This window comes from Alexandromys fortis, unplaced genomic scaffold, assembly GCF_014885135.2.
Source record: "Alexandromys fortis isolate MF-2015 unplaced genomic scaffold, M_Fortis_MF-2015_v1.1 scaffold_48, whole genome shotgun sequence".
NCBI lineage: Eukaryota > Metazoa > Chordata > Mammalia > Rodentia > Cricetidae > Alexandromys > Alexandromys fortis.
In genome coordinates, this window is record NW_026067947.1 from 4,776,548 (window position 1) to 4,799,918 (window position 23,371).

At 39.5% G+C, this 23,371-nt stretch overlaps 1 protein-coding gene across 1 annotated transcript in view; it reads left to right on the top strand.

Moving 5' to 3' along the window:
- Ppp4r2 (protein phosphatase 4 regulatory subunit 2) overlaps positions 1 to 23,371 on the top strand; it is a 35,335-nt gene that overhangs the window by 3,191 nt on the left and 8,773 nt on the right. The window contains exon 3 of the mRNA XM_050149339.1: positions 17,624 to 17,794. Within this exon, the coding sequence (XP_050005296.1) occupies positions 17,624 to 17,794 (171 nt within the window). The remainder of the gene's footprint in view (positions 1 to 17,623; positions 17,795 to 23,371) is intronic.

Genomic DNA, 23,371 nt, shown 5'->3' on the forward strand with positions numbered 1-23,371 from the left:
TTCCAGGATAGCCAAGGCTACACAGTGAGTCCCTTTCTTAAAAACAAAAATCATTTGCTGTGCCAGAGAGATAGATAGCTCAGTGGTTCCAGAGGACTCAGTTCTGATTTCTTGTACCCACTTGTAGTCTCACAACTCTCTAACTCCAGGTCCAGGGGAGCTGATGGCCTCTTCTGCTTCCATTGGCACAGTCCTGTGGTGCACATTTATATGTTATGTGCACATTATATGTAGGCAGAACACCCAAGATGGATGCAAGTCACTGGTTTTACTTATTTAGGAAAGCCTAAAAATGACTAGGTGCCATCTTTTAAAAATAAATTACTCCCTAAAATATCATTGCCTCTTTTGCTTGTGTTGTTGACAGGACTAAGCTATTTCTGTATTACTAGAAGAAAAGCATTTTATTTCCTCAAGTTTTTTTTTTTTTGACTTGCAAGATAATTTTAGCTGGGTGTTAGTGGTACATGCTTTTAATCCCAGAATTTGAGAGGCAAAGGCAGGCAGGTCTCTTGAGTTTAAGGCTAGCCTGGTATACAGAGTAAGTTCTGGTATACAGAGTAAGTTCCAGGACAGCCAAGGTTATGCAAAGAAACCCTTTCTTGGAAAAGAGGGGGGGTATATTAGAGACTGTGATGCTTATTAGTCTGGTCTATACAAATTGCTTTAACTTTTTGTTAAGCACATTGCTCTAGTGAAAGTTTCTGAAAGGTAACTTTAATGTTCTATCTTATCCTGTCCTACTGGGTCACCAGATTTTGAATCTTCTGCTTACTACATTTGGATGTTGTATATTTAGATGTTCTGTATTAAATGATTGGTGCTTTTATATTCTTTATTACATTTGGTGAAGTTTGGATGATTCCCCCCCCCCCAAATTAGGTGTGGCCTTTGCTTGCTTGTTTTTCCCTGGTCCTAGAGTAGAACCTGGGCCTTGCACCGTGCTCAGCCATTGAGTCAAGCTGCAGAACCAGATAGTGATTACTTTGTTTTCCTGGTGTTGGAGATCACATCCAGAACTTTCTGTGTGCTAGGTAGGTGCTTCGCTCCTGATCTACATCCCCAGTCCAATATGTGGAGTTTTTTTTTTTTAGTGAACTTTTTTCCACAAGAAAAATCCCTGGTTTTGGAGATGAAATGATTGGATTAGTATAGCCCAAAATTATGACATGGATCTATCATTACACACTCGCAAGTGTGGATATGATGGTAATGTTAAGAATGTTAAGTTTTTAATGTGTATGGGTGTTTTGTCTGCATATATGTCTGTGCACTGTGTGAATGCCATGCCTGCCAGTATCAGAAGCCTGTGTGAAGTTATGGTAGTGAGCTGTCTTGTGGTGTTTGGAAATGAATCCAGATCTTCTGGAAGAGCTATTAGTACCCTTAACTGTTGAAGTATCTTAAGATCCAGCCCCAAAAAAGTTTTTTTTTTTTAAACAGTTACCTAATTTGTAGTGGTCACCCCTGTTTTGAGTCTCATTTTGTAGCCATAGCTGTCTCCTTACGGGGTTTTGGTTTCTAGGCATGATCTCTGTTGTGCCACATTCAGGAGCTCAGTATGAGCAGAGTGGTCCCTTCAGATCTTCACTCACTGGCACAGTGGCCAAGAGCATTTCATTTTTAACTGCTGCTCTCAAGTTGGGCTGCCAATGCTTCCTGGTGGGTTTTTTTTGTTTGTTTGTTTGTTTTTTGTTTTATTTTGTGATGATTTTTAGTTTAGGGCCTTGATCTCTATACTATTATTTCCTCTTGAACAGGTAGGTCCCAGTGATCAGCTTTTCCTCACCCTTTGGGGAGTTTGCTTGGGCTTTTTATTTTATTGTCTAGTCTGTCTGGTGGTGCTTTGAGAAATGACCTAAAGCCAAGAATACCATTCTTTCTGATTTTCATTTTTAAAGAAAAACTTAAATCCTTGCTAGACCAGTGCTGTGTAGTCTTTTTCCACTCATCTACTCACCCCAGATAGGGAGCCCACGACAGACCAAAGTACGGAACTTGGTGAGCTAATGAGTTTTATTGGGGATACTTATAGGGATATGAGTGAGGAGTTGTTTATAGGAGCGGAGATGACTCAAAGACAGTTGCATCACCAAAGCCCACCTCCGCATGGGTGTCAGTTCACAAAATCCGGGAAGCCCGGAACACATGTTTATTTCTTACTTTTGTGTGTCTGGGTACAGGTGTGGAGGTCAGGACACCTGGCAAGAGTTATCTCCTTCCACCATTGGCCCCAGATTCAAACTCAGGTCAGGTTGTGTGCCATCTTACTAGCCTCAGGTGTTTTGTTTTTTTGTTTTGTTTTCTTTTTAATGGTGGAAGGTACAGATTAAAGACTTTTTCCCCCCTTCCTCAGATCTAACTACTGCTGATTTCTCCTTTAATTTTAAGGGTGTGTAGCATCTGAAACTTGGTCTGTTGTATGAGCTTTAGTTTTGTTAGTTAATTTCACTGTACCTATAACCCCTAAAGTAATACTGCTTTTGTGTTATTGTTTGTGTGTATGAACTTCGGGAGCATGCCTGTGCACAGGCATGTGGATGCCAGAATTGGAAGCTCACCTTTTTGGCTAAGCGGGGTTGATTGGAGCTCTCAGGATCCCCCCATCTCCACCCTGTAATGCTGGGGTTACAGGCATGAAAAGCCACACCCTGCTTTTTATGTGGATGCTGAGAATTCAAATTTAGGTCCCTTAAGCACTCTTACCTTCATATCTCCCTAGACTTTCCCTCTCCCACCAAGGTTTTCTTATTAGCATATATTACTTTATACATAATGGATGGATTTCAGTACTTTTTTTTTTTTTTTAAAGGTAGGATTTCTTTATGTAGCCTTGACTGTCCTGGAACCTGACCAGGCTAGCCTCGAACTCAGGGTCATCTGCCTCTGCCTCTGGAGTGCTGGGATTAAAGGTGTGCTCTACCACCTTGGCTTCAATATGAGGTTTATGTGTGCAGGATCTCACTTTGTAGGTCTGCTGTAGGGAATTAATTATATCTGCCTACCTCTGCCTCCTAAGTGGTGAGATTAAAGGCATATGCCATCACCTCTGCCTAACAAAATTTTTTTAGATAAAATCTTGCTCTGTAGCTCAGGCTGCCTGCCCTTAGTCGTCTTTAGTCTTCTTAGTACTGAAATTGCAGATGTGCATATGGCTGGCTCACATGGGAACTTTTGCTTTGGATTGTTAACTGTCTCCCACCAAACCCCAGGAGAGACAGATAGAGCATATTTTGTATAAGATGTCAAATATTTCCTATTCATACCCTGCTTTAATCCTTGTTACTGTTCTCTGTAAAGTATATATTCTGTTTAAAGTGGGGCAAGACTTAGAAAGCTTAGGAGTGTACAGATGGTAAATGATGCAGTTATACTTAGGCGTGGTCAGTACATGTTATTTTTGAAGGGACCTGCACTCCTCAGAGTGTTCCCTCCTGGACCCTAAGTTAAGCATAAACCACACCCAAGGACCTTTTTTCAGAGAGATCCTTTATTAAACAGGGAAGACCAATGACTGATTTCTGACCTAGGCTGAAAAACAGCAAATGGCCTTACAGGTGTAATTTTTAAGAAGAGAAAAGGGAGGGGGTCTGTGTTAGAATGGGCTGGGATGCTGTAGTGTATTTTGATTGGACATGTTAAAGGGGGATTTTGGTTGGACTTTTTGATAGCTGGACCTTGGTCTCTGGAGGAGGAAATGGCCAAAAGGAATGGATTCCAAAGGGAATGGATCTTGGTATCTGGCTTTAAGAATGTAATGTAATGGTTTTAGGAAGAGGGGATTAGGGAAGGGCAAGACTGGCCAGAGCCGTGTTTACCTGCTGGAATGTGCTAGAGCTCCTTCAATTTTAGTTTGTCGTACATAAACCTGGCCTTTTCTTTATTATATGGAAAAGGCATATATTGTAGAAGTGTTTGAAATTTGAGGGATATGAGAGGCTTTACTGATACTTGGGTTTTACACTATTCTAGTGTCTGAGTTGGGAAGATAAGGTGTCTTATCCATTATCAAGTTGTCTCTAAATTTTTCATGCTAAATGAAATTTGTTTTTCTAGATTGTTTTATTCTGGTTCTGTTGTAGGGCTTTTTCCATAGTGATTTGCAGAGGTTTTTTTTTTTTTTTTCTTTTGAATTTACTGCATTCTATCTCACTGGTTCTTGTCATGGAGACTGGTCTCATTGTTTAGGGATTTTATATACAGTGCTTCTTCATGGAGCAATATTGAATGGGTAGAATGTGAACACTATTTTTTTTTAAGAGAAGGACAGTATCTTGTAGCTCACATTGGCCTTGAACTCTATATGAGCTGAGGATGGCATTCAACTACTGTTTGGTCCCCCTGCTTTCAGCAGTGTAATGTTAGGATTAAAGGTTTGTGCTACCACACCCAGCCCTACATTTGGAGGTATTTACTGAGTCAGTGAGTAGGCACTGATGACGATACCAAGACTGTTGTAGGTACAGGACTGTTGTCTTTCCTGTCTTCATTCAAAGATTTTGATTTCTTTTTTTTTCTTTGCATTATGTAAGTCTTTTACCCTTTTTAGTCTTTGCCCCTGTTTATTTTAGTAGGTTCATAACTACCTTGTTGCTTGCCTTTCTTGTTTTTTCTGTGGTCTATGGTCTTGCTGTCATATCCACTGTAGGAAATCACTGGCCCAGCCCAAGTGTGGCAACTTTAAAAACATGGTTGATGGGGTTGGATAGGTGTTTCAGTGGTTAAGAGGACTTGTGTTTGCTTCTCAGTGCCCACATGGTGGCTTAAACCATCTGTGTAACTCCAGTCCAGAGGAACTGACACTCTTCTGATCTCCGTGGGCACTGCATGCTCACGGTGCACTTACATAATGCAGATAAAGTACCCATACTGTCAGGCAGTGGTGGTGTACACCCTTAACCCCAGAATTCAGGAGGCAAGAAGCAGTTGAATCTCTGAGTTCAAGGCCTACCTGGTTTGTAGTGTGAGTTCCATAGAAGACAGCCAAGCCTATACACAGACAAACCCTATGTGGAAAAACCAAAACAAAACTAACCAAACAAAAACCATTTATACTGATAAAACTTCTTTAAAAAATTAAAAATGTATGCTGATAATATTTTACGTTTTTCTTCATAGGGTAATTTCAGTTTTTGTCATTTAAGACTGTTCAAAGGGCTTTCTACATCACTCAATAGGGATATTTTGGAGAACATTGTTGAAAGTTGATATTTGCAAACATTGGTGATTGCAGTCAGTGGGTCCTCTTGGTGTCTGAGGCTGCAACTGGCGTTATGCACTTTGCTGTTACACAGTCAACTTTGCTTTAGCTAGATGTTCTCCATCAGTAAAATGTATGTAGATCAGTGAGTCACATGTTCATACCAAGTGTTGTGAACTGCATATGTTTTGCTGTTATAAAATATACAGTGTGGTGGGTTGTTGGGATACTCACAAGGTCCATACCATAGTGTTTGTTGCAGCACGTTATTTTGATGGTGTGGCTGTGCCATCAAACTAGGCAATAGGAGTTTTTCATTTCCATTGTATTCTGTTAGTGTTCTGTTGCTGGCCAAAATATAGTTATGTACTGTGGAATCAATATTTTATATGCAAAATTTTCATGATTTCATGTCTTTCTTCATAGAAACTTTGATGTTTTATGTATGCTTTGTTTTTACTCAGTTTTGTAGCTGAGTGGGCAGAACTAGACTTTCTCCCCACTGTGGCAACACAGAACTAGGTTGAAAGACAAAAGGAAAAGCTTTTATTTACAACAAAAACTCATTTTATAGGCATGCTAGTGCAGATAGGTAGGGGGAGGGGTTGGGGCAGGTGTTGGTCTTCAGTAGCTATTCATGGATGGTAGGTAGGTAGGTAGGTAGGTAGGTAGGTAGGTAGGGAAAGAGGTAGATAGATAAAGGTATAGTGAGGTTCTCTTCTTCAGCCTGGACTGGAACTCAGTATGTTGACCAAGCTGACCTAATTCAAAAAGCGTTATCTGGTTCTCTAAGTGATGGTATTAAAAGTCTGTGTCATTACACTTGGCTACCTTGATTTTTGAGACAAGTTCTTACTGGGACCCTGGACTCACCAATTAAGTTAGGTTACTGACCACAAATCCTAGGAATCCTGTCTTCACCTATTCAACACTGGGATTACAGGTACACATCACCTTGCCTAGACTTTTCTCCAGACCCAAGACAACTCCCTACCCCTCAATCCCCCTCCCCCAAATAGGATTTCCTAGTAGCTGTGGAGCCTGTCCTGGAACTCACTCTGTAGATCAGGCTAGCCTTGAACTCACAGAGATCTACCTGCCTCTGCCTCCCGAGTACCACCGCCGCCCTGCTTTGACAGTACTCTTAACTTTAGAAAATATGTGAACCTTGACTATGTGTGTGTAATTATTTGGAGATAAGTTCGTCTTGTTTACTTTTTAATTTCTGTATGTCCAGAATCTGTCTATTATTTGTCAGAATAGCTGCCATTTAAGACCTTAGATTGTCAAAACAGTGATCTTGACTTTTAAAATCTTACTTTACTATTATTTTTTTATTCTGCATTATGAATATTTTGTTAAAAACAGGTGTCATGCCAAGCCAGGCTCTTTTGGTTATCTGAACTTATCATCTGTCTCTCTGTCTTCTGTGTGCGTGTGTGTGTGTGTGTGTGTTTGTTTTTATTACTTTGGAGTATCTAGTTCTGACTAGCCTGGAACTCACAGAGATCTTACCTCTGCTTAACAAGTGCTGCTGGGATTAAAGACATACACTGCCTTGCTTAGTTTTTTTAAATTTTTAATTGGACACAGGTCCCTAGCCCAGGAAGAGCTTGAACTTTTTGTCCTTATTTGCACCTGTAGTCTGTCTTCAGCTTCCAAATACTATAGGCCTGTGCAACCACATTCGCTCCATCCATCCATCCATCCATCCATCCATCCATCCATCCATCCATCCTACAGTGTTCTGCCTGCATGGCAGAAGAGGGAACCAGATCTCATTATAGATGGTTGTGAGCCACCTGTGTGGTTGCTGGAAATTGAACTTAGAACCTCTGGAAGAGCAGGCAGCACTCTTAACCTCTGAACCATCTCTCCAGCCCCACTTTATTTACATGTGTATTTGGGACAAGGACTCGTTTTGTAGTCCCAGCAGTCCTGGCACCTGTTATGTTTCTGCCAGGCTGGTCTGGAAAGTATGATGCTTTTGTTGCTGTTTCTCAACTGCTGGAATTATAGGCATGCACTGTCACACCTACCTGGGATCATGCATTTTGTATCATTGGTTCTTCAAAATAGTAGACTTAACTATTTTTGCTTGGGCTGCTGTTATAATATAGAGACTATGTGGCTTACTGAGCAGGTCTTTTCTCCCTATTTTTCAGACTGGGAAGTCTTAAAGTGAGGGTATCTGTTGGGGTGTTCTGTATTATGTTGTTGGGTTGGTAAAAGAAACAGGTTACTCCAAGATGGAATTTTAAGGCTTAGGTGGCAGCAGGAAAGTCTAGCCTCTGATGAACTGAACTGAACTGAACCTCAAACAGATGTACAAAGGTTTATTTGATTGTTATACAAAGTTGGTTTTTTGTACAGTATTTCCTCATACCAAGATCTGTAGTCTAATTATATGTCTCTCTAAAGGAAAGGATCAAATGCCAACATGACTTTATTCCTTTATTGTGTACTACTGTGCATAGTTCACAATAATCCAAGCACCTCAGGTGTGCCAGAATCATATTGTGACCAAAGGCATGCTACGACTGTAAAGCACCCTCAGAAAAACAATTCTTCACATTACAGAAAACAGGCAATCATTGTTTTAGATAATGATTCTTCAAGGTCAGAGTGCTTGTAGAAAACAACTGTTCACTTTCATGTTTACCCCAAATACAGTGACTGCTAAATTCCTATGGCAGGTATCATTAAGGCCCTGCGATGGTGAAACTTTGTTGTCTGCCTTATTAATATTTCATCATATCACATTTGAGAGAATGTCAGCTTCTCTTGTCTCTAGACACTAACCTATTCATGAAGGTTCCATGTAAATGACCTCATGTAGCTATAATAACCTTTGAAAGGCACCATCTCCACTAGTCATTGCATTGAAGTCGAGGGTTGCAAATTATGAATATTGTAAGATCAAGTTGAGTTGATACTTGTCACAGATTTGTGCAGGAAATGAATCTCAGGTTTACTTGTTAAATTGAAGTATGGATGTGTCTTAGGGTTCTATCACTGAAAAGACACCATGACCACGGCAACTCTTTTTTTTTTCTTTTTGGAGTTTTCTCACAAGCACTCAGAAATCTCCTCCAACACTGTCTTCCCTCGCTCCCTTCCTTCCTGTCCTTTCCTCTCTTTCTCCCTTTCTTTGTTTTTTTTTTCCCCTCCTTTTTTGGACAGGGTTCCATATACTCCAATCTAGACCAGCTTTTTTTCTTTTTGATATTTATTGAGCTCTACATTTTTCTGTTTCCCTCCCTTCCTCTCCCCTTCGTCCTTCAATCCCCCCCCCCAGGGTCCCCATGCTCCCAGTTTATTCAGGAGATCTTGTCTTTTTCTACTTTCTACTTCCCATGTAAATTATATCTATGTAAGTATCTCTTACTGTCTGTATTGTTGTCTAAGTTCTCTGGGATTGTGGTTTGTAGGCTGGCTTTCTTTGCTTTGTTTAAAAACCACCTAGGAGTGAGTACTTGTGATGATTGTCTTTCTGTGTCTGGGTTACCTCACTCAAAATAATGTTTTCTAGCTTCATTTATTTTCTTGCAAAACTCAAAGTGTCATTTTTTTTCTGCTTTGCAGTACTCCATTGTGTAAATTACCACGTTTTCCTTATCCATTCTTCAGTCGAGGGGCATTTAGGTTGTTTCCAGGTTCTGGATATGACAAACAAAGCTGCTGTGAACATAGTTGAGGACATGTCCTTGTGGCACGATTGAGCATCCTTTGGATATATATTACTGGGTCTTGAGAAAGGTTGTTTTCCTAATTTTCTGAGAAATCGCCACACTGACATCCAAAGGGGTTGTGCCAGGTTGCACTCCCACCAGCAATGCCGAAATGTTCCCTTTTCCCCACACCCTCTCCAGCATAAGTTGTCAGACCATGGCAACTCTTATAAAAGGAAACATTTAACTGAGGTGGTGGCTTTTACAGTTCAGAGGTTCAATTTATTATCATGGGGCCATTATGGTGGGGAGCATGGCATCATGCAGGCAGACATGGTGCTGGCTACATCTTACAGTCAACAGGGAATGGTCTGTCTGAGTCAAGCTTGAGCAAAGGAGACCTCAAAGCCCACACCCCCCACAGTGACACACTTCCTCCAACAAAGCCACACTTTCCTAATAGTGCCACTTTTTATGAGCTTACGGGAGCCAATTCAAACTACCACATTGTGCATTGTTGGAAGATGGGGTTCTTGTAAGTGTACGTTGAGTAGTGAAAACATTATTCCTGTTCCTTTAGCTGCATTTAAAGATGTGAGAAGGACCTTGGATTTATTTAGTACATCCTGTGTGGCTAGTTAGGTTTTTAGACAACCTATACACAGTCATTTGTAGTATTTTCATAGTAAAGTATTAAATTTCACTTTAGTCTTTTGGTCACAACCTTTATCAGTATTATACTGTCCCAGATATATACTGCATTTTGAAAACTAGGTCTAGAGGAAGCTTTTATAAATTTTTTTTGTTGTTGTTGTTCATGTGAGATGCTTTGTACACCTTTATTTTCCTATTTAAGCCTCAAGCAACTGGAATAGTGGATGGGCTTGACTAAAAGTGTAGTTTTTTAAGAGAAATGTTTCAAGTAGTCTTTTAAATGAGTACAAGATCAGTTGGGTCCAGTATTAGGTTGACAAACGACTATGCCTTTCTACTTAAGTGGATGTAGCTTTTTGTTTTGCATTTCTACTTAAAAGAATGTAGTTCTTTTCATGTATGTAGGGAAGGGTGTGTGTGTGCGCGCATGCATATATCGGTGCCCATGCAGGCTCGTATAATGTTTCTTTTTTTCCCCTTGCCTTGAAGCAGGGTTTCTTTGTGTCTGTGAGTACCAGGTAGGTTGACCCTCAAGCTTATGTTGCAGATTCCCAACCAGGTACCTTAGGGAACTGGGGAGATGCTCACTGAGTAAAGGAAGTTTCAGTGTCATGTCTGTATTAGCCTAGTTTTTCTAACGTGTGATATATAACAGAAAAATGTAAAATTGAAATCAGCTTTATTTACCTTTATGAAAAATTTTCCTGTGTTTATGAACATTTATGTGAATTCTTTTTAAGATTTTAATGTAATTTTAAACTTTACCTGACTAATAGCTTAATTTTGGAATCTTTTGCAAACTAGAAATTAAAAAAACTAAATAAATTATTTTTTCCAGTATTTCTTTATTCACCACATTTTTTAAAAAAATTATTTAGTTTTCTGCCTGTATCTATGCCTACAAACCAGAAGAGGGTTCCATGACAAGGATGTTACCCCCTAAAAAGAAACGTATTTTCCCCCTCATCCTCCTTGTAGACAGGATTTCACTATATAGCTCTGGCTGTTCCGTAACTCAGTATGTAGACCATGCTGGCCTGGAAATCAGAGCTCTGCCAGCCTCTCTTTCTGCCTTCCCAGCACTGGGAATAACTAAGAAAGGTAATTTCTCATTTATACGTTTTAGCATCAAGGTATCTAATAAGTAAATTAGGTCAAGTGCCTAGAAGGGATTAGCAGTTTTTATTGTACAAGGAAGGGGGGGGGCACTACAGTGATCAAAGGAAGTCAAGACTACTGGTTGCTATGGGAGTCAGAAACTACTTAAGATGTGGAATTTTTGGTTTTTTTGAGACAGGGTTTTGATGTAGCTTTGGAGCCTGTCTTGGAACTAGCACTTGTAGACCATGCTGGCCTTGAACTCACAGAGATCCGCCTACCTCCTGAGTGCTGAGTGCTGGGATTAAAGACATGAGGGCCACCCTGGCAAGATGTGGAATGTTTCAATGTAGAAAGATGGGAAGTGGTTACTTAAGGATTTTTTGTACCAGAGGGATAAATCATAGCTTTGCCCTTGCAAAATCCAGCAAACTTCAGGAGTGCTAGGAAAATTCCCCAGGAAACTATTGTGGTGTGTAATTTTGAGAAAATGAAACTTGGAATAGGGGTTATAAGATTCTCAATTTTGAGTTTTCTATCTGGGTTCATTAACTACCTACTATTCTCATTGTTTTTTGATTTCGTTGTAGACTTTTTATGAATTAGTTTTATTTGCTTTCTTTAGACATACTGAAAATTCTCATGTGCTTCTACTGTTGAATTTAGAATGTAAGGCCCAATGAAGTTTCAGCGTCTGTGAACATATATGTCTGATTAAGCTGTGGCCCTCTTTTTCTGCTTACTTCATTCATTAGTTCTCTGGTAGATAATGTTCCCTCTTCATGGTGACTTTATGTTCCTCTAAAGGCTTTTTAAGACCCCTCTGGAAAAATCTTTATTCCCATGTTAGATGTGCTTATGACACTTAATGACTTCCATAGTCTTGTGTAATTTGGAGTTCCACGGAGTTAGAAGGACCTTTTAACCTTTCTGTCATCACATGGTAATGTAGTGCATCCTTTAGTTGATGTTTTGTTTTGACGTTCTCCTGGTACTTAAACAGTAGTGGGGTGTGTAGCATTTTCACACTAGGGAAGGGCTGGAGTAGGATGACGGAATGACAAAGGACTGGAAGAGGTGACGGACTGGAAGAGGTGACGACGGAACCAGATGCATCTCCTCCTGTGAGTCATTTTGACCCTTTTGAAAACTTTGGTCTTTACTCTTAGTGAAACCCAGGTTTGAAGTGGAGATAATGATAGATTGCCAGTGGAATTGTTCTATGGGTGACTGTGCTGAAATCTTTTGGGCATTGTAAGGGAGAGTTGGGTGCAGTTTTTTTCTTATTTTTTTTTTTTTTCATTGGAATGGATAATTCAGCCCAGCACTCAAGTACAGCTCCACCATTAACCCACGCTTACACATTAAGCCCCATGCAGGCGTAGCTTTAGTTCAGGCTAAGGAATAGTGGTGCTTTGGAATAACTAGTAATTTATTTTGGGACAGGATTTTACTGTATGCCTTGGAACTCACTGTGTAGTTCAGTCCTCAAACTCTTGGAGGCCTTGTCTGTCTTTTCTGTCTGCTGGGCTTAAAGGTGTGTACTGCCGCACCCAGCTTTTGGTTTTATTTTTGAAATCTTATAGTAGGCCAGGCTGGCGTTGAACTCACAGAACTCCTCTGCCTTCTTAGGGCTGGGATTAAAGGCCTGCACAATCATTCCTGGCTCCTAGCTCTTATTCTTTATATATATTAAAGATACAACAGAATTTTTTATTGATGGGAAGATGTGGGGGAGGAATTTCATCACATCAGATATTTTGGCCGGGGTCAGGAAAAATCTGGCAGGAACTATTTATGGGAAAATTAGTTCAGTATTGGATATTGTTAGCGAAATGTAAACATGAAGTACATGGGTTGAATAAATGAGTCTAGGATCTAACTGACATACAGAGGTGTAAAAATGACACTGGGTGAAACCACTGGCTGTACATAGAGAAGAGGTAGGTTGAACTTCTGAGTTGCTGAATTGAGCAGTTGAAAATGAAGAATGGTAACATTTCAGAATGCTCCTGGGGGAAGTTAAGGTGTGAGAAGAGTTGACCACTGGATGCAGCAGCATGGAGGTCACAGATGGTCTCGATAGGGACAATTAATTACATTTAGTGCTAGAACTAAAAGTCTGACTGGGAGCTATCACTAGGACTTTTTCTCTATAGGACAATGAAGAAATGAGGTTAGATCTAGAAAAGGGGGGGAATAAAGAAAAATCATGAAGATGGGAAAAAGGAGAGGTGGGATAATGTACCAGGAAGATGTGTATATAGATTGTTTATTATTGTGTGTAGGTGAGCATATAGATTGTTCATCAGGAGGTGAATATGAGAAAGTAGCTGGGCATTCTCCCTATGCTTCAGTTTTAGAAAAGAAATAGGAAGAGAGGTCAATGGATGTGACATTAAGAGTTGTATTGAAGAGAGTGAAGAATAAGGGTGAGTTCAGTGGAAATCCTGGGGGAGTCAGACTTTTGGGAATGTGAGATACATAAATGTGTTTCCCTCATCAAGTACTGTAATAATAACTCGCACTAGAGTTTGACAAACCTGAGTGATCATTTCCCCCTTATTTTCTATACTGATTGTCATATTTTCTTTATTTTTAAATAAATAGAAATAAGTTGGGAAGTAACATGTGGGGTGTTTTGCCTGTATGTATATATATGTACACCACATGCATTCCTGGTACTTCTGAAGTCATAAGAGGCCCTTAGAGGTCAGAAGAGCATATCAAATCTCCTAGAACTGGATTTACAGGTGGTTGTGAGCAGAAATGGGAGTGCAAGAACAGCAAGTGTCAAATAGTCTGACAGCTAAAGAAGGGTGCATATATATCTTTGCTTAGAGCAGTGCAGTGATCCTCAACCTTCCTAATACTGTAACCCTTTGATAGAATTTCTTATGTTGTGGTGACCCCAACCATAAAAGTACTTTTGTTGCTGCTTTATAACTGTAATTTTGCTACTGTTAGGAATCATAAGGTAATAAATATGTGTTTTCCTATGGTCTAAGGTGACCTCTGTGAAAGGGCTATCGGATACCCAAAGTGATTGTGATTCATAGGTTAAAACCACTGACTTGAGTACTGCCTTAGAGTAAGTATATTCATTCCTGCCAGACAGGCCAAGCATGTCTCCTCTCACTCTTTGTTTTAATACCTCAATCTTGAAGTGAAACATGCCGCTGTTGATACAAGTATAAACAGAATGCAAGTAGGAGCCATGATTAGATCTCTTTTAGTCGGTGTTAGGTGGATAGGCTGTTTCTGTGTTGTCCCTTGACTTGTGTGGCCTTTGTAAGGGGGCTGGCCCAAGCAGCTCCCTTGTAGATGTTTGAGACAAGACTTCCTCTGATAGATTTACAGTCGGGGGCCTCCAGTGATGAAGAAACATTTAAAATTTAAATTGTGTGGGAGTGATGAACATATGTGTGACAGTGCCCATGGAGGTCAGAGGACAACTTGGTTTGTTTCTCTTACAGTGTGGGTTCCATGGATTGAACTCAGGTCATCAGGTTTAGCAATAAGCACATTCTCCTGTTGAGTCATCCTGCTAGCCCAGAGAGCCATTCTTGATTGTTTATTCGAAATTGATTGCCCATAGATTTTTAATTTTACCATGTTATAAGTTATAAAGATAGGAGTCTTCACATCTTACCACCAAGATCATAGTTCTTTTAATGAGGGATTTTCCTCTTTCTAATTGTGATTTATTTGTGATCTTCATTTTCTAGACACTGTGCCATCCTTTCTTGGTTTGCTTGATTTCGTGGGGTGAGGGACGGCCTGGCAGCAAACTGGTTAATTTTGCCTTTATTGTTTGAAAATTTGTTACTGTTGCTGTCCTACTTGATGAATAGTTTGGGCATATAGTTAAAAAAATTCTCATCCTTCAGATTTTAAAGATGGTTTCCTATTGCTCTTATGACACCAACTTTAATAAGTCTGATGTTTTTCTCTTTGGTTCTGAGATTCTGTGCTTTCTCCTTATTTATTTGTTTGTTTGTTTGTTTATTTTTGTCTTTTGAGGTAGGGTTTGGTTTCTCTGTATCTCTGGTTGTCCTGGAGTTTACTGTGTAGACCAGACTGGCCCCGAACTCACAGAGATCCACCTATGTCTGCCTCCCTGAGTGCTGGGATTAAAGGCTTGCGCTACCACTGCTCAGTTAATGCACTTTCTCTATATTGTGCCTTGATACAGATCTGTCTTGTCTATTCTTAGGATGGCTGCTTTCAGTTACCCTTGTGAGCTCTTTGAATTTGCAAAATGATAGTCATCCCTTGTTGCCTTCAGGGTATGGATATAGAAGCCCTGCTGATACCAAATCATGTTTAAGTTCCTTAATATTTATTATGTTCAACCTGTAGACATCTTCCTGTGTGCTGCTTGTCTTGGTGACTCCTTATTACTGTGATAAAATGTCCTGACACAGGCAACTGGAAGGAAAAGGGATTTATTTTGGGTTACAGTTTCATAGTGACATTGCTTGTGGTGTTGCCTAAGGCACAGCTGCTAACAAGACTAACCTGGATGTTTACCCTCCACGGTCACAGTGCTAGACTGTTTTTAAGTAAACCTTTTGTCTCATTGTGAGAATTGGGTTTGAGGTTCTGGGTTTTCTAGTTTCATTTTTTATTGTAGTCCTCAGCAAAAGGGATTAAAGAGTTGTGGTTCTTACCTAGTGGCAATTCATTTGGTAATGTCTGGAGGTACTGTTGATTGTTCCTTCTAAGGAGTGTGGCTGGTGCTCCTGGCACACGTGGATAGTGGTTGGCCATGCTGCAGCCACATAGAGCAGCTTGTCATAAAACATGATTCTGTGACCCATGATGCCGGCATAGCTGAGTATGAGAAATTTTCTTTGTTGACATTTTTATTCTTGTACTACTGGCTTTATCCTTTTCAGGTCTAGCTTATTTCAACTTTGCCAACTTTGTCCTGGATTCCTCCTGTCAACAGTTCTGAACCTACATTGATCCTCCTGAAGGTTCTGTATATAAACACAAAAATCTCGGTCATGAATTTTCTATTTACTATCCAAAGTCTTTTGAAACTAATTTTGTTGATCATGGATCTTCCTGTTTCTTCAGGAAATTTTATGTTGAGACAGTCTGACCAAGTGGTCCTCCAGTGTGTCAGCCTCTTGAGTAGCAGGAATCAATCACTTATTCTTCCTCAGAACCTTTTAATTGGTCTTGACCTTGATGTTGTGGGTTGTTAAAATGAAAAAGGGTGGAGGGGCTTATCTCATGTTAGCCCATGCTGACCTTGTTGAATTTTGATCTGTCCCATCTCACAACTGCTCAGATTACAGTCATAAAATCACCATGCCCAATTTATGTGGTGCTAGGGATCAAGCTCCAAGGCACACTATCTATGCTAGGTGAGCATTCTACCAATTGGGTTACATCTCTAGCTCCAGATTTAAAACACAGAGCAAAACAAACTGAAGTTCTGATAGTAATGTTAGTGTGATTTGGTGCTGCTTCTGGATTGCTGCTAGGTTATCATTTCCATCTACCATTGCTTTCAGTGCTGCCATCACAGTGAAGATTCCTGATTCAAACCTCTTGAATCACAATTGGTTTATAAGGCTGCTATACAGCAAATTAATACTCTGTTTTCTGTAATTTTTAAAGTATCTGCGAGTGGGAGGAAGTTGGAGGGATGGCTCAGTGGTTAAGAGCACTTGTTCTTCCACAGGACTTGGGTTTTGATTCCCACAGCCATATTACAACTCACAACTGTCTGAAATGCCACACTCTTGTGGCCTCTTTGGCCACAAGTATTCAGGCAAAACACCCACACACTGAAAAAAAAAGAGAGAGAGAGAGAGAGACCAGCAGTTCTTACTGTGAGCTTGGGGAAGATGGGTTGCAGTAAGGTCCTCAGTGTTAGCATTTTATCTCGGAGAAACTTGCTACCCAGCACTGAATAGAGATAAAAAATAGGGTACTTTGTTATTTTTTCTCGTGTGTGTGCATGTTTGTATGCCTGTGTGTATGTGTAGCTTTTTTTTTTTGTATTCAAAGGATTATGTTGAAATTTATGATTTCTTTCTCCACCTTACTTGTTGAGTGATAGACTGGTAGCAGTACTCTGAATATCTCAAATGACAATGACTGAAAAGGGAGGGAGGAAAAGAACTTAGTTATTTTGGGTTTGTTGTTGTTTTTTGTTGTTGTTGTTGTTGTTTTGGGGGACAAGATCTCACTGTGTGGTCCCTGATTGGCCTAGAACTTCGTAGTCAGGACTGGCCTCGGTTTGGTAGTTTGAATGTAAACCCCCCCATTAGATCATAGGGGGTGGCATCATTAGGAGATGAGGCCTTGTTGAAGGAAGTGTATCACTATGGATACAGGCTTTGAGGTCTCAGATGTGCAAGCTTTACTCAGACCACTTCTGTTGTCCGCAAAAGCTGTAGTACTTTCAGCTCCCTCTCCAGCACCATGTCTGCCTGCATCAACTGCCTTGTTTCCTTTACAGACTAAACCTCTGAACTGTAAGTGAGCCACTACAATTGAATGTTTGTCTTTATAAGAGTTGCTGTGGTCATGGTGTTTGTTCACAGCAATAGAAACCTTAGGACACAGTCCTCCAAGGGCTGGAATTAAAAGATACATGTCACCAAACGTGGCTTATTCTGTACCTTTTTTTCTGTCTTTCTTATCCTCCTCTTCCTCCTCCTCCTCCTCCTCCTCCTCCTCCTCCTCCTCCTCCTTCTTTTTTTTTTTGGGGGGGGGTTTCAAAAAAGGGTTTCTCTGTAGCTTTGGAGCCTGTCTTGGAACTGGCCTTGAACTCCTGCCTCTGCCTCCTGAGTGCTGGGATTAAAGGTGTGCACTACTACTGTCTGTCTTATTCTGTATTTTTAATGGTAAAAGACTTTCCTAGTCCATATAAGCATTATAATGTGGAAATTATGAGGCATTTTTATAATGTCTGTGTTTGTGCTTAAAGTAATTGCAAGGGTAATTATTAATGTTTTCTGACTTTTTTCTTTTTTAGGATTCAGTGGTCCCAATTTAAAGGTTATTTTATTTTCAAACTGGAGAAAGTGATGGATGATTTCAGAACTTCGGCTCCTGAACCAAGAGGTCCTCCCAATCCTAATGTTGAATATATTCCCTTTGATGAAATGAAGGAAAGAATACTGAAAATTGTCACTGGATTTAATGGGTATGCACTTAATAATATTTTAAAGGTTTAATTTTAACATCGTAGATGTTATTTCTTTAAGTTTTGCTATGTCTTATTAACGCCTCTATCTCTAGTGCTTGCCTGCCTGCCTGCCCCCCCCCCCCCCAAGGTTTCTCTGTGTAACAGCTCTGGCTGTCTTGGAACTCCATTTGTAGACCAGGCTGACCTTGAATTTACAGAGATTCACCTGCCTCTGCTTTCTGAGTTCTGGGATTAAAGGCCTGAGCTACCATCGCCCGCCTTGCTATACTTGTCAATTTTTGGCTTGTAGTTATTTTTAAATGTTTACAGTCTTTGTTAAAAAAAGTTGAATTGGTTTTATGAGTTTCAGGGGTATTCATACTTTATACATGCATTTATTAAGGTAGCAGCAACATTCATTTATCAGAAAATATTTTTTTTGTTTTTGATATTTGTTGAAGACTTAATTATATGTAAGAGGTTTTATATGTTTTAGAGTTTGAACCTGCCTTTCCCCCAATAACTAAAACATTCTTAATCTTTTGTAAAACATTGAAAACACCAGGAACACTAAATAAATGTGCTACTTTAAAAATGTTGCTGTGCTTCCCATTAGTCATTAAGTTCTAATTTAGAACTTTATATTTCCTGAAGGAGTAATGCGTTTGTGAAATTGACTTGTTGAATATTGCATTTGGCACTAGGAATGAGACAGCATTATGAGATACAGTGAATTGGGTTTCTTGTAATAAGATTCCTGTTTAATGGTAGGTGTTAAATGAAGAGGGTGTTTTGGTTTTTCGAGACAGGGTTTTTTCTGCCTTGGAGCCTATCCTGTCCTGGAACTAGCTTTTGTAGACCACTCTGGCCTTGAACTCACAGAGATCCACCTTCTGCCTACGAGTGCTAGGATTAGATTAAAGGCCTTTGCCACCACCATCAGCCGAGTGAAGAGGTTTTAATTGTATGTTTTTTTTGTTGTTTTGTTTTTTAATGTGTATTAGCGTTTTGCCTGCATGTATGTCTGTGAGGGTGTTGGGTCTTAGAATTACAGTTGTGAGCTGCCATTGAACATTGGTCCTCTGGAAGGGCAGTCAGTGCTCTTAACTGCTGAGACATCCCTCTAAGCCCTAATTGTATGCTTTTATGCCATAAACCATATTCTTTGTGGGGAGGGGCTGCAGTTTGAGACAGGGTCTTACTATCTAGCCCTGGCTGGCCTTGAATGCACAGAGATCCCCTGTTGGTTCCTGTTGGTGTTAAATGTGTGCACCACCATTCTCAACGTATTATTCTCATTTTAAGCTTAGGAATTTGCCTACAATAATCAGAAGTTTATGCTCTGGCATTAGGTCTGTTACTGAAACTTTTGTCTGGGAAGATACTTCGTTGTCCCATTAGTTATTTAACCATATGCTTGTTCATTATGAGTTTAGTTGAGGCTTCTTTTTTGTGTCGTTCTGTTTTGTTTTTCGAGACAGGATTTCTCTTTGTACCTTTGAAGCCTTTCCTGGAACCCACTCTGTAGACCAGGTTGGCCTCAAATTCACAGAGATCCACCTGTGTCTGCCTCCCAAGTGCTGGGATTAAAGGTGTATGCCACTACCACCCAGCAAGGGCTCTTTAAAAACACATATGGGAAAGAAGCCACGTGTTATATGTTGCATAAAATTTGTTTATGAACTGGATGTATGCAGCATAAACAGATTTCCTTTGTAGAATACTTGCATATAGTATACACACACGGAGTAGATATTCCAAATGTATAGAAGTTAAAATCCAAATGTATAGAAGTTAAAATACCACTGTATATTGAATATTGAGCTAATTTATAAATTAGTAAGAACAAATATTCATAATTAATTCTACTAGACTAGATATCAGATAAGTAGGTTATTAGATAAAGTTAGTATTTATAATTTCTTAACCTGCTAAAACGTGTATTCATCTCCTTTAAATGATTTGAACAGTCATTAAATGCGTAAGCACACTTAAACATAATTGCTCTTAAGGTGTTTTTCATCTTTGAGCCATAAGTATTTCAATTCCAGTTCAGAATGGCTGTTTGGATTATTTACTCTAATTAGGCAGAATTGAAATTTAATTAGTGATACATTATGTATTCTCATTTTATATCTTCCTTTTTGGTCTATTATTATATACGCTGATTTGAAACATGACAGTCTTTGTTTTCAAGTTCTGAATAAAGATTTTGTTGTTTTTTTTATCATACTTTTTTTTAAATCATACTTTTTGCTTTCCATTCACTTTTTTTTTAATTACATTAGTGTGTAGTATGTGCCACACGCTCATCTGTGCAGTGCCCGTGGTAACCATACGTTCTGTCATACTGTCTTCTTCCATTGCTTCCTGGCCCTGGAGTTCATTAATTGACTAGATTGGCTAGCCAGTGTTCGAGTCCCAGGAATACACTTGTCTCTGCCTGCCAGCATTAGGGATACAGATGTGTGCTGTTTTATCCAAGCTTTTATAAGGATGCTAGGCATTTAGATTCAGGTCTGTGTGCTGTGTACAGCAAACGCTTTATGAGTTATCTCCCCAGCTCTGTTCACCAGTTGAGGGTCTTCTCATTAGTATACTCATCTCATCTTTTATCTATCTATCTATCTATCTATCTATCTATCTATCTATCTATCTAATCTATCTATCTATCGTTTTCTGAGACAGGGTTTCTCTGTAGCTTTGGAGCCTGTCCTGAAATTCCCTCTGTAGACCAGGCTGCCCTTGAACTCACAAAGATCTGCTTTTCTCTGTTTCCTGAGTGCTGGGATTAAATGTGTGTGCCACCACCACCCTGCATAGATTTTTTTTTGTTGTTTTTAAGTGAAGTTGTACAACAGTGCATTGAGCCATGCTTGTTTGTAGTGTGTATTGTACAAACCATCTTTTGTTGATAAGAGCATATCATACTTAAACAGGTTGTTAACCATTTTTTTTTCTTTCCTTGTGTGTGTGTATGTGTACGCATGCACGTGTGCTTGCATGTGTGTGTGTTGCTGGAGATTGAATTGAAGCCTTGCAAATTCTAAGTCTGCACTTTACCACTCAGCTACATACTAGCCCTATTACAAAACCCTCTGTAATAACTATAGCTACTGTAGTTTTGTATTACTGTGTATGGTTTTCAGGGTTTTGTGTACATCTCTTTTGTCTACATTTGAGGTTCCAGCTTGTACTTTTGTAAAAGAAAATGGCATTTTTTATATGTCAATAGTCCCCTTTTTAAATTGCTTTTTGCTTTGCTTGTGTTTTTGCCAGCTTTTTTTTTCTTTTGTGTATGGGTATTTTGTCTGCATGTGTGTCTGTACTATGTGCATGCATAGTGTCTGTCCTTAAAAGCCAGGGTAAGGCATCAGATCCCCTAGGACTGGAGTTAATGGGTGTTTTGTGCTGCCATGTATGTGCTTGAAATTAGACTCAGGTCATCTGCAAGAGTAGCAGCCAGTGCTCTTAACTGCTGAGCCATTTCTCCATTCTTGTTCTGTTTGTTTTATTGCTTTTCTGTGCTTTTAGTTTAGTTTTTATTTATTCTTTGGTTTTTTGAGACAGGGTTTCTCTGTTACAGTCCTGGCTGTCCTTTGTAGACCGGGCTGGTCTCGAACTCACTGAGATTTTCTTGCCCTTCCTCACAAGTGCTGGGATTAAAGGTGTGTGCCACCACCACCCAGCTTTGTGCTTTTTAAAGGCAGTAAGTTGAATACTTTGTAGTATCTTAACGCAGAATTATTTTCTAAATTATTTTAATAAGTTTTGAGTATGTATTTTTTTGCTCTTTGAAGGGTGAAGGGTCTGGATAGTGCCAGTTCAACTCCTTTGTTCAGTGATTAGTATATGTGTTGTTTTCAGCTATAGGGTCTTCTTAGCATTGTTTTGTGGAGAGCAACCAATGGCCTGGCTGTTTGGGGGTGTCCATGGGGCTTCTTTGGCCAACAACTTGATGAGATGTAACCTGTCCCTAGAACTGGAGGCTTCATTTGGTGTCGAGAGATGTCTAATTGGGGCTTTTTTCTCCCCCATTGTTTTGTGATTTCATTTAGAGTTACATATATGTGTATATTTTAAGCTTCTATTTTATGGGTTTTCACAGAACCCCTCAAATGGCTCTTAAGTTTTTATCTCTTTCCATATTTTCCTTTCTTACCTTTCCTCTCTTCCCTCCCTGTTTGTTTCATTTTGGTTTTTTGTTTGTTCTTTGAATTGCAAGGTGTCCACTCACTTTTTCATTTTCTTTAAATTAAATTAAAATAATATTTTTTGCTTGTTTTGGGGTGTTTTTTGATTTCATTTGTGTGTGTGATTTGTGTTTTGGTTTTTGATTACCTGAATGGTTAAGTTCTAGGGATAACTGACTTTCTTAAATGAGGCTATAAAAGACTGAGGAAGACATCTAATCAGATAGGTTTTCAGATGTGCACTGAGAACCTGGGTGGTGGTTTTTGTGTGTGTGCTGCACGTGTGCATCACTTCTGTCTGTATTTGAGGCACTAGTTTGTACTTTTGTAAAAGAGCATTTATTTGGTTTTTATCCTTTGGATTACATATAGCTTTAAAATAGGCTTGTTGTTTGCTTTATCATTAATTCTGGTTGTTTTCATGTGACTGAGAGAGTGGGTTCTTTTTGTTTTTGTTCTAAAGATTAGATTATATGAAAAGTGTTTTTCTGCACGTATGTATCTTCACCTGGCACCTATGGAGGTTTGAAGAGGGTCTGATTCCTTGGAATTGGAGTTAACAGATGGTTTTGAACCATCATGTGAATGCTGGACCAAACCCAAGTCCTTTGCAAGATCAGCAAGTGCTGTTAACTGCTGAGCCATCTCTAGCCCATTGAATCTATTTGTTAAAATGTACTTATATTCTTCTCTCCCCTTTCCAGAGTATAATTAGTTGAGACTTGGTATATCATCTGGTACTTATCGTTGTGATGATAGGAAGAGGTAGCTTTGAGGTCAGTGTGGTCTACAAAAATGAGACCTTGTCTGATTTTTTTAAAAAGTGAGATTTAAGCCAGGCGCTTGGGAGGCAGAGACAGGTGGATCTCCTTGAATTAAAGGTCAGCCTAGTCTACAGAGTGAGTTCCAGAGGCTCCAAAGCTTAGAGAAACCGCATCTTGGAAAACAAAAACAAAACAAACAAGCAAACAAAGTCTGCTTTAAGTGTAGTTTATCCAGTAAGAACTACTGTGATTTCCATCAGATACGTGTGCTACACACTAGCTACATTGCTGTAGGGTAGACTATTGTATGATATTCTATGTGAATCTGAGGCTTTGCAGTTCTCTTCATAAGCTGCATAAGTAGATTTTAATGGAAAACACTGATATCCAAAGACTCACTCCATGTGTTTTTTTCTCAGCATTTGTCACATCTAGTGCTTACAACATTACACTGAGCTGTAATTCTGATGATTGCTAACTACTCTGAGCCAAAACCCTTCTTTAAAGAAATTCTTTTTTATGTATGGTTGTTTTACCTGCATTCATGTCTTTATGTACCCCGTGTGCCTGGTTCCCATGGAGACCAGGTGATGGTCTTTGATCGGGTCCTGAGAATTAAACCTGAGTCCTGGAAGAGC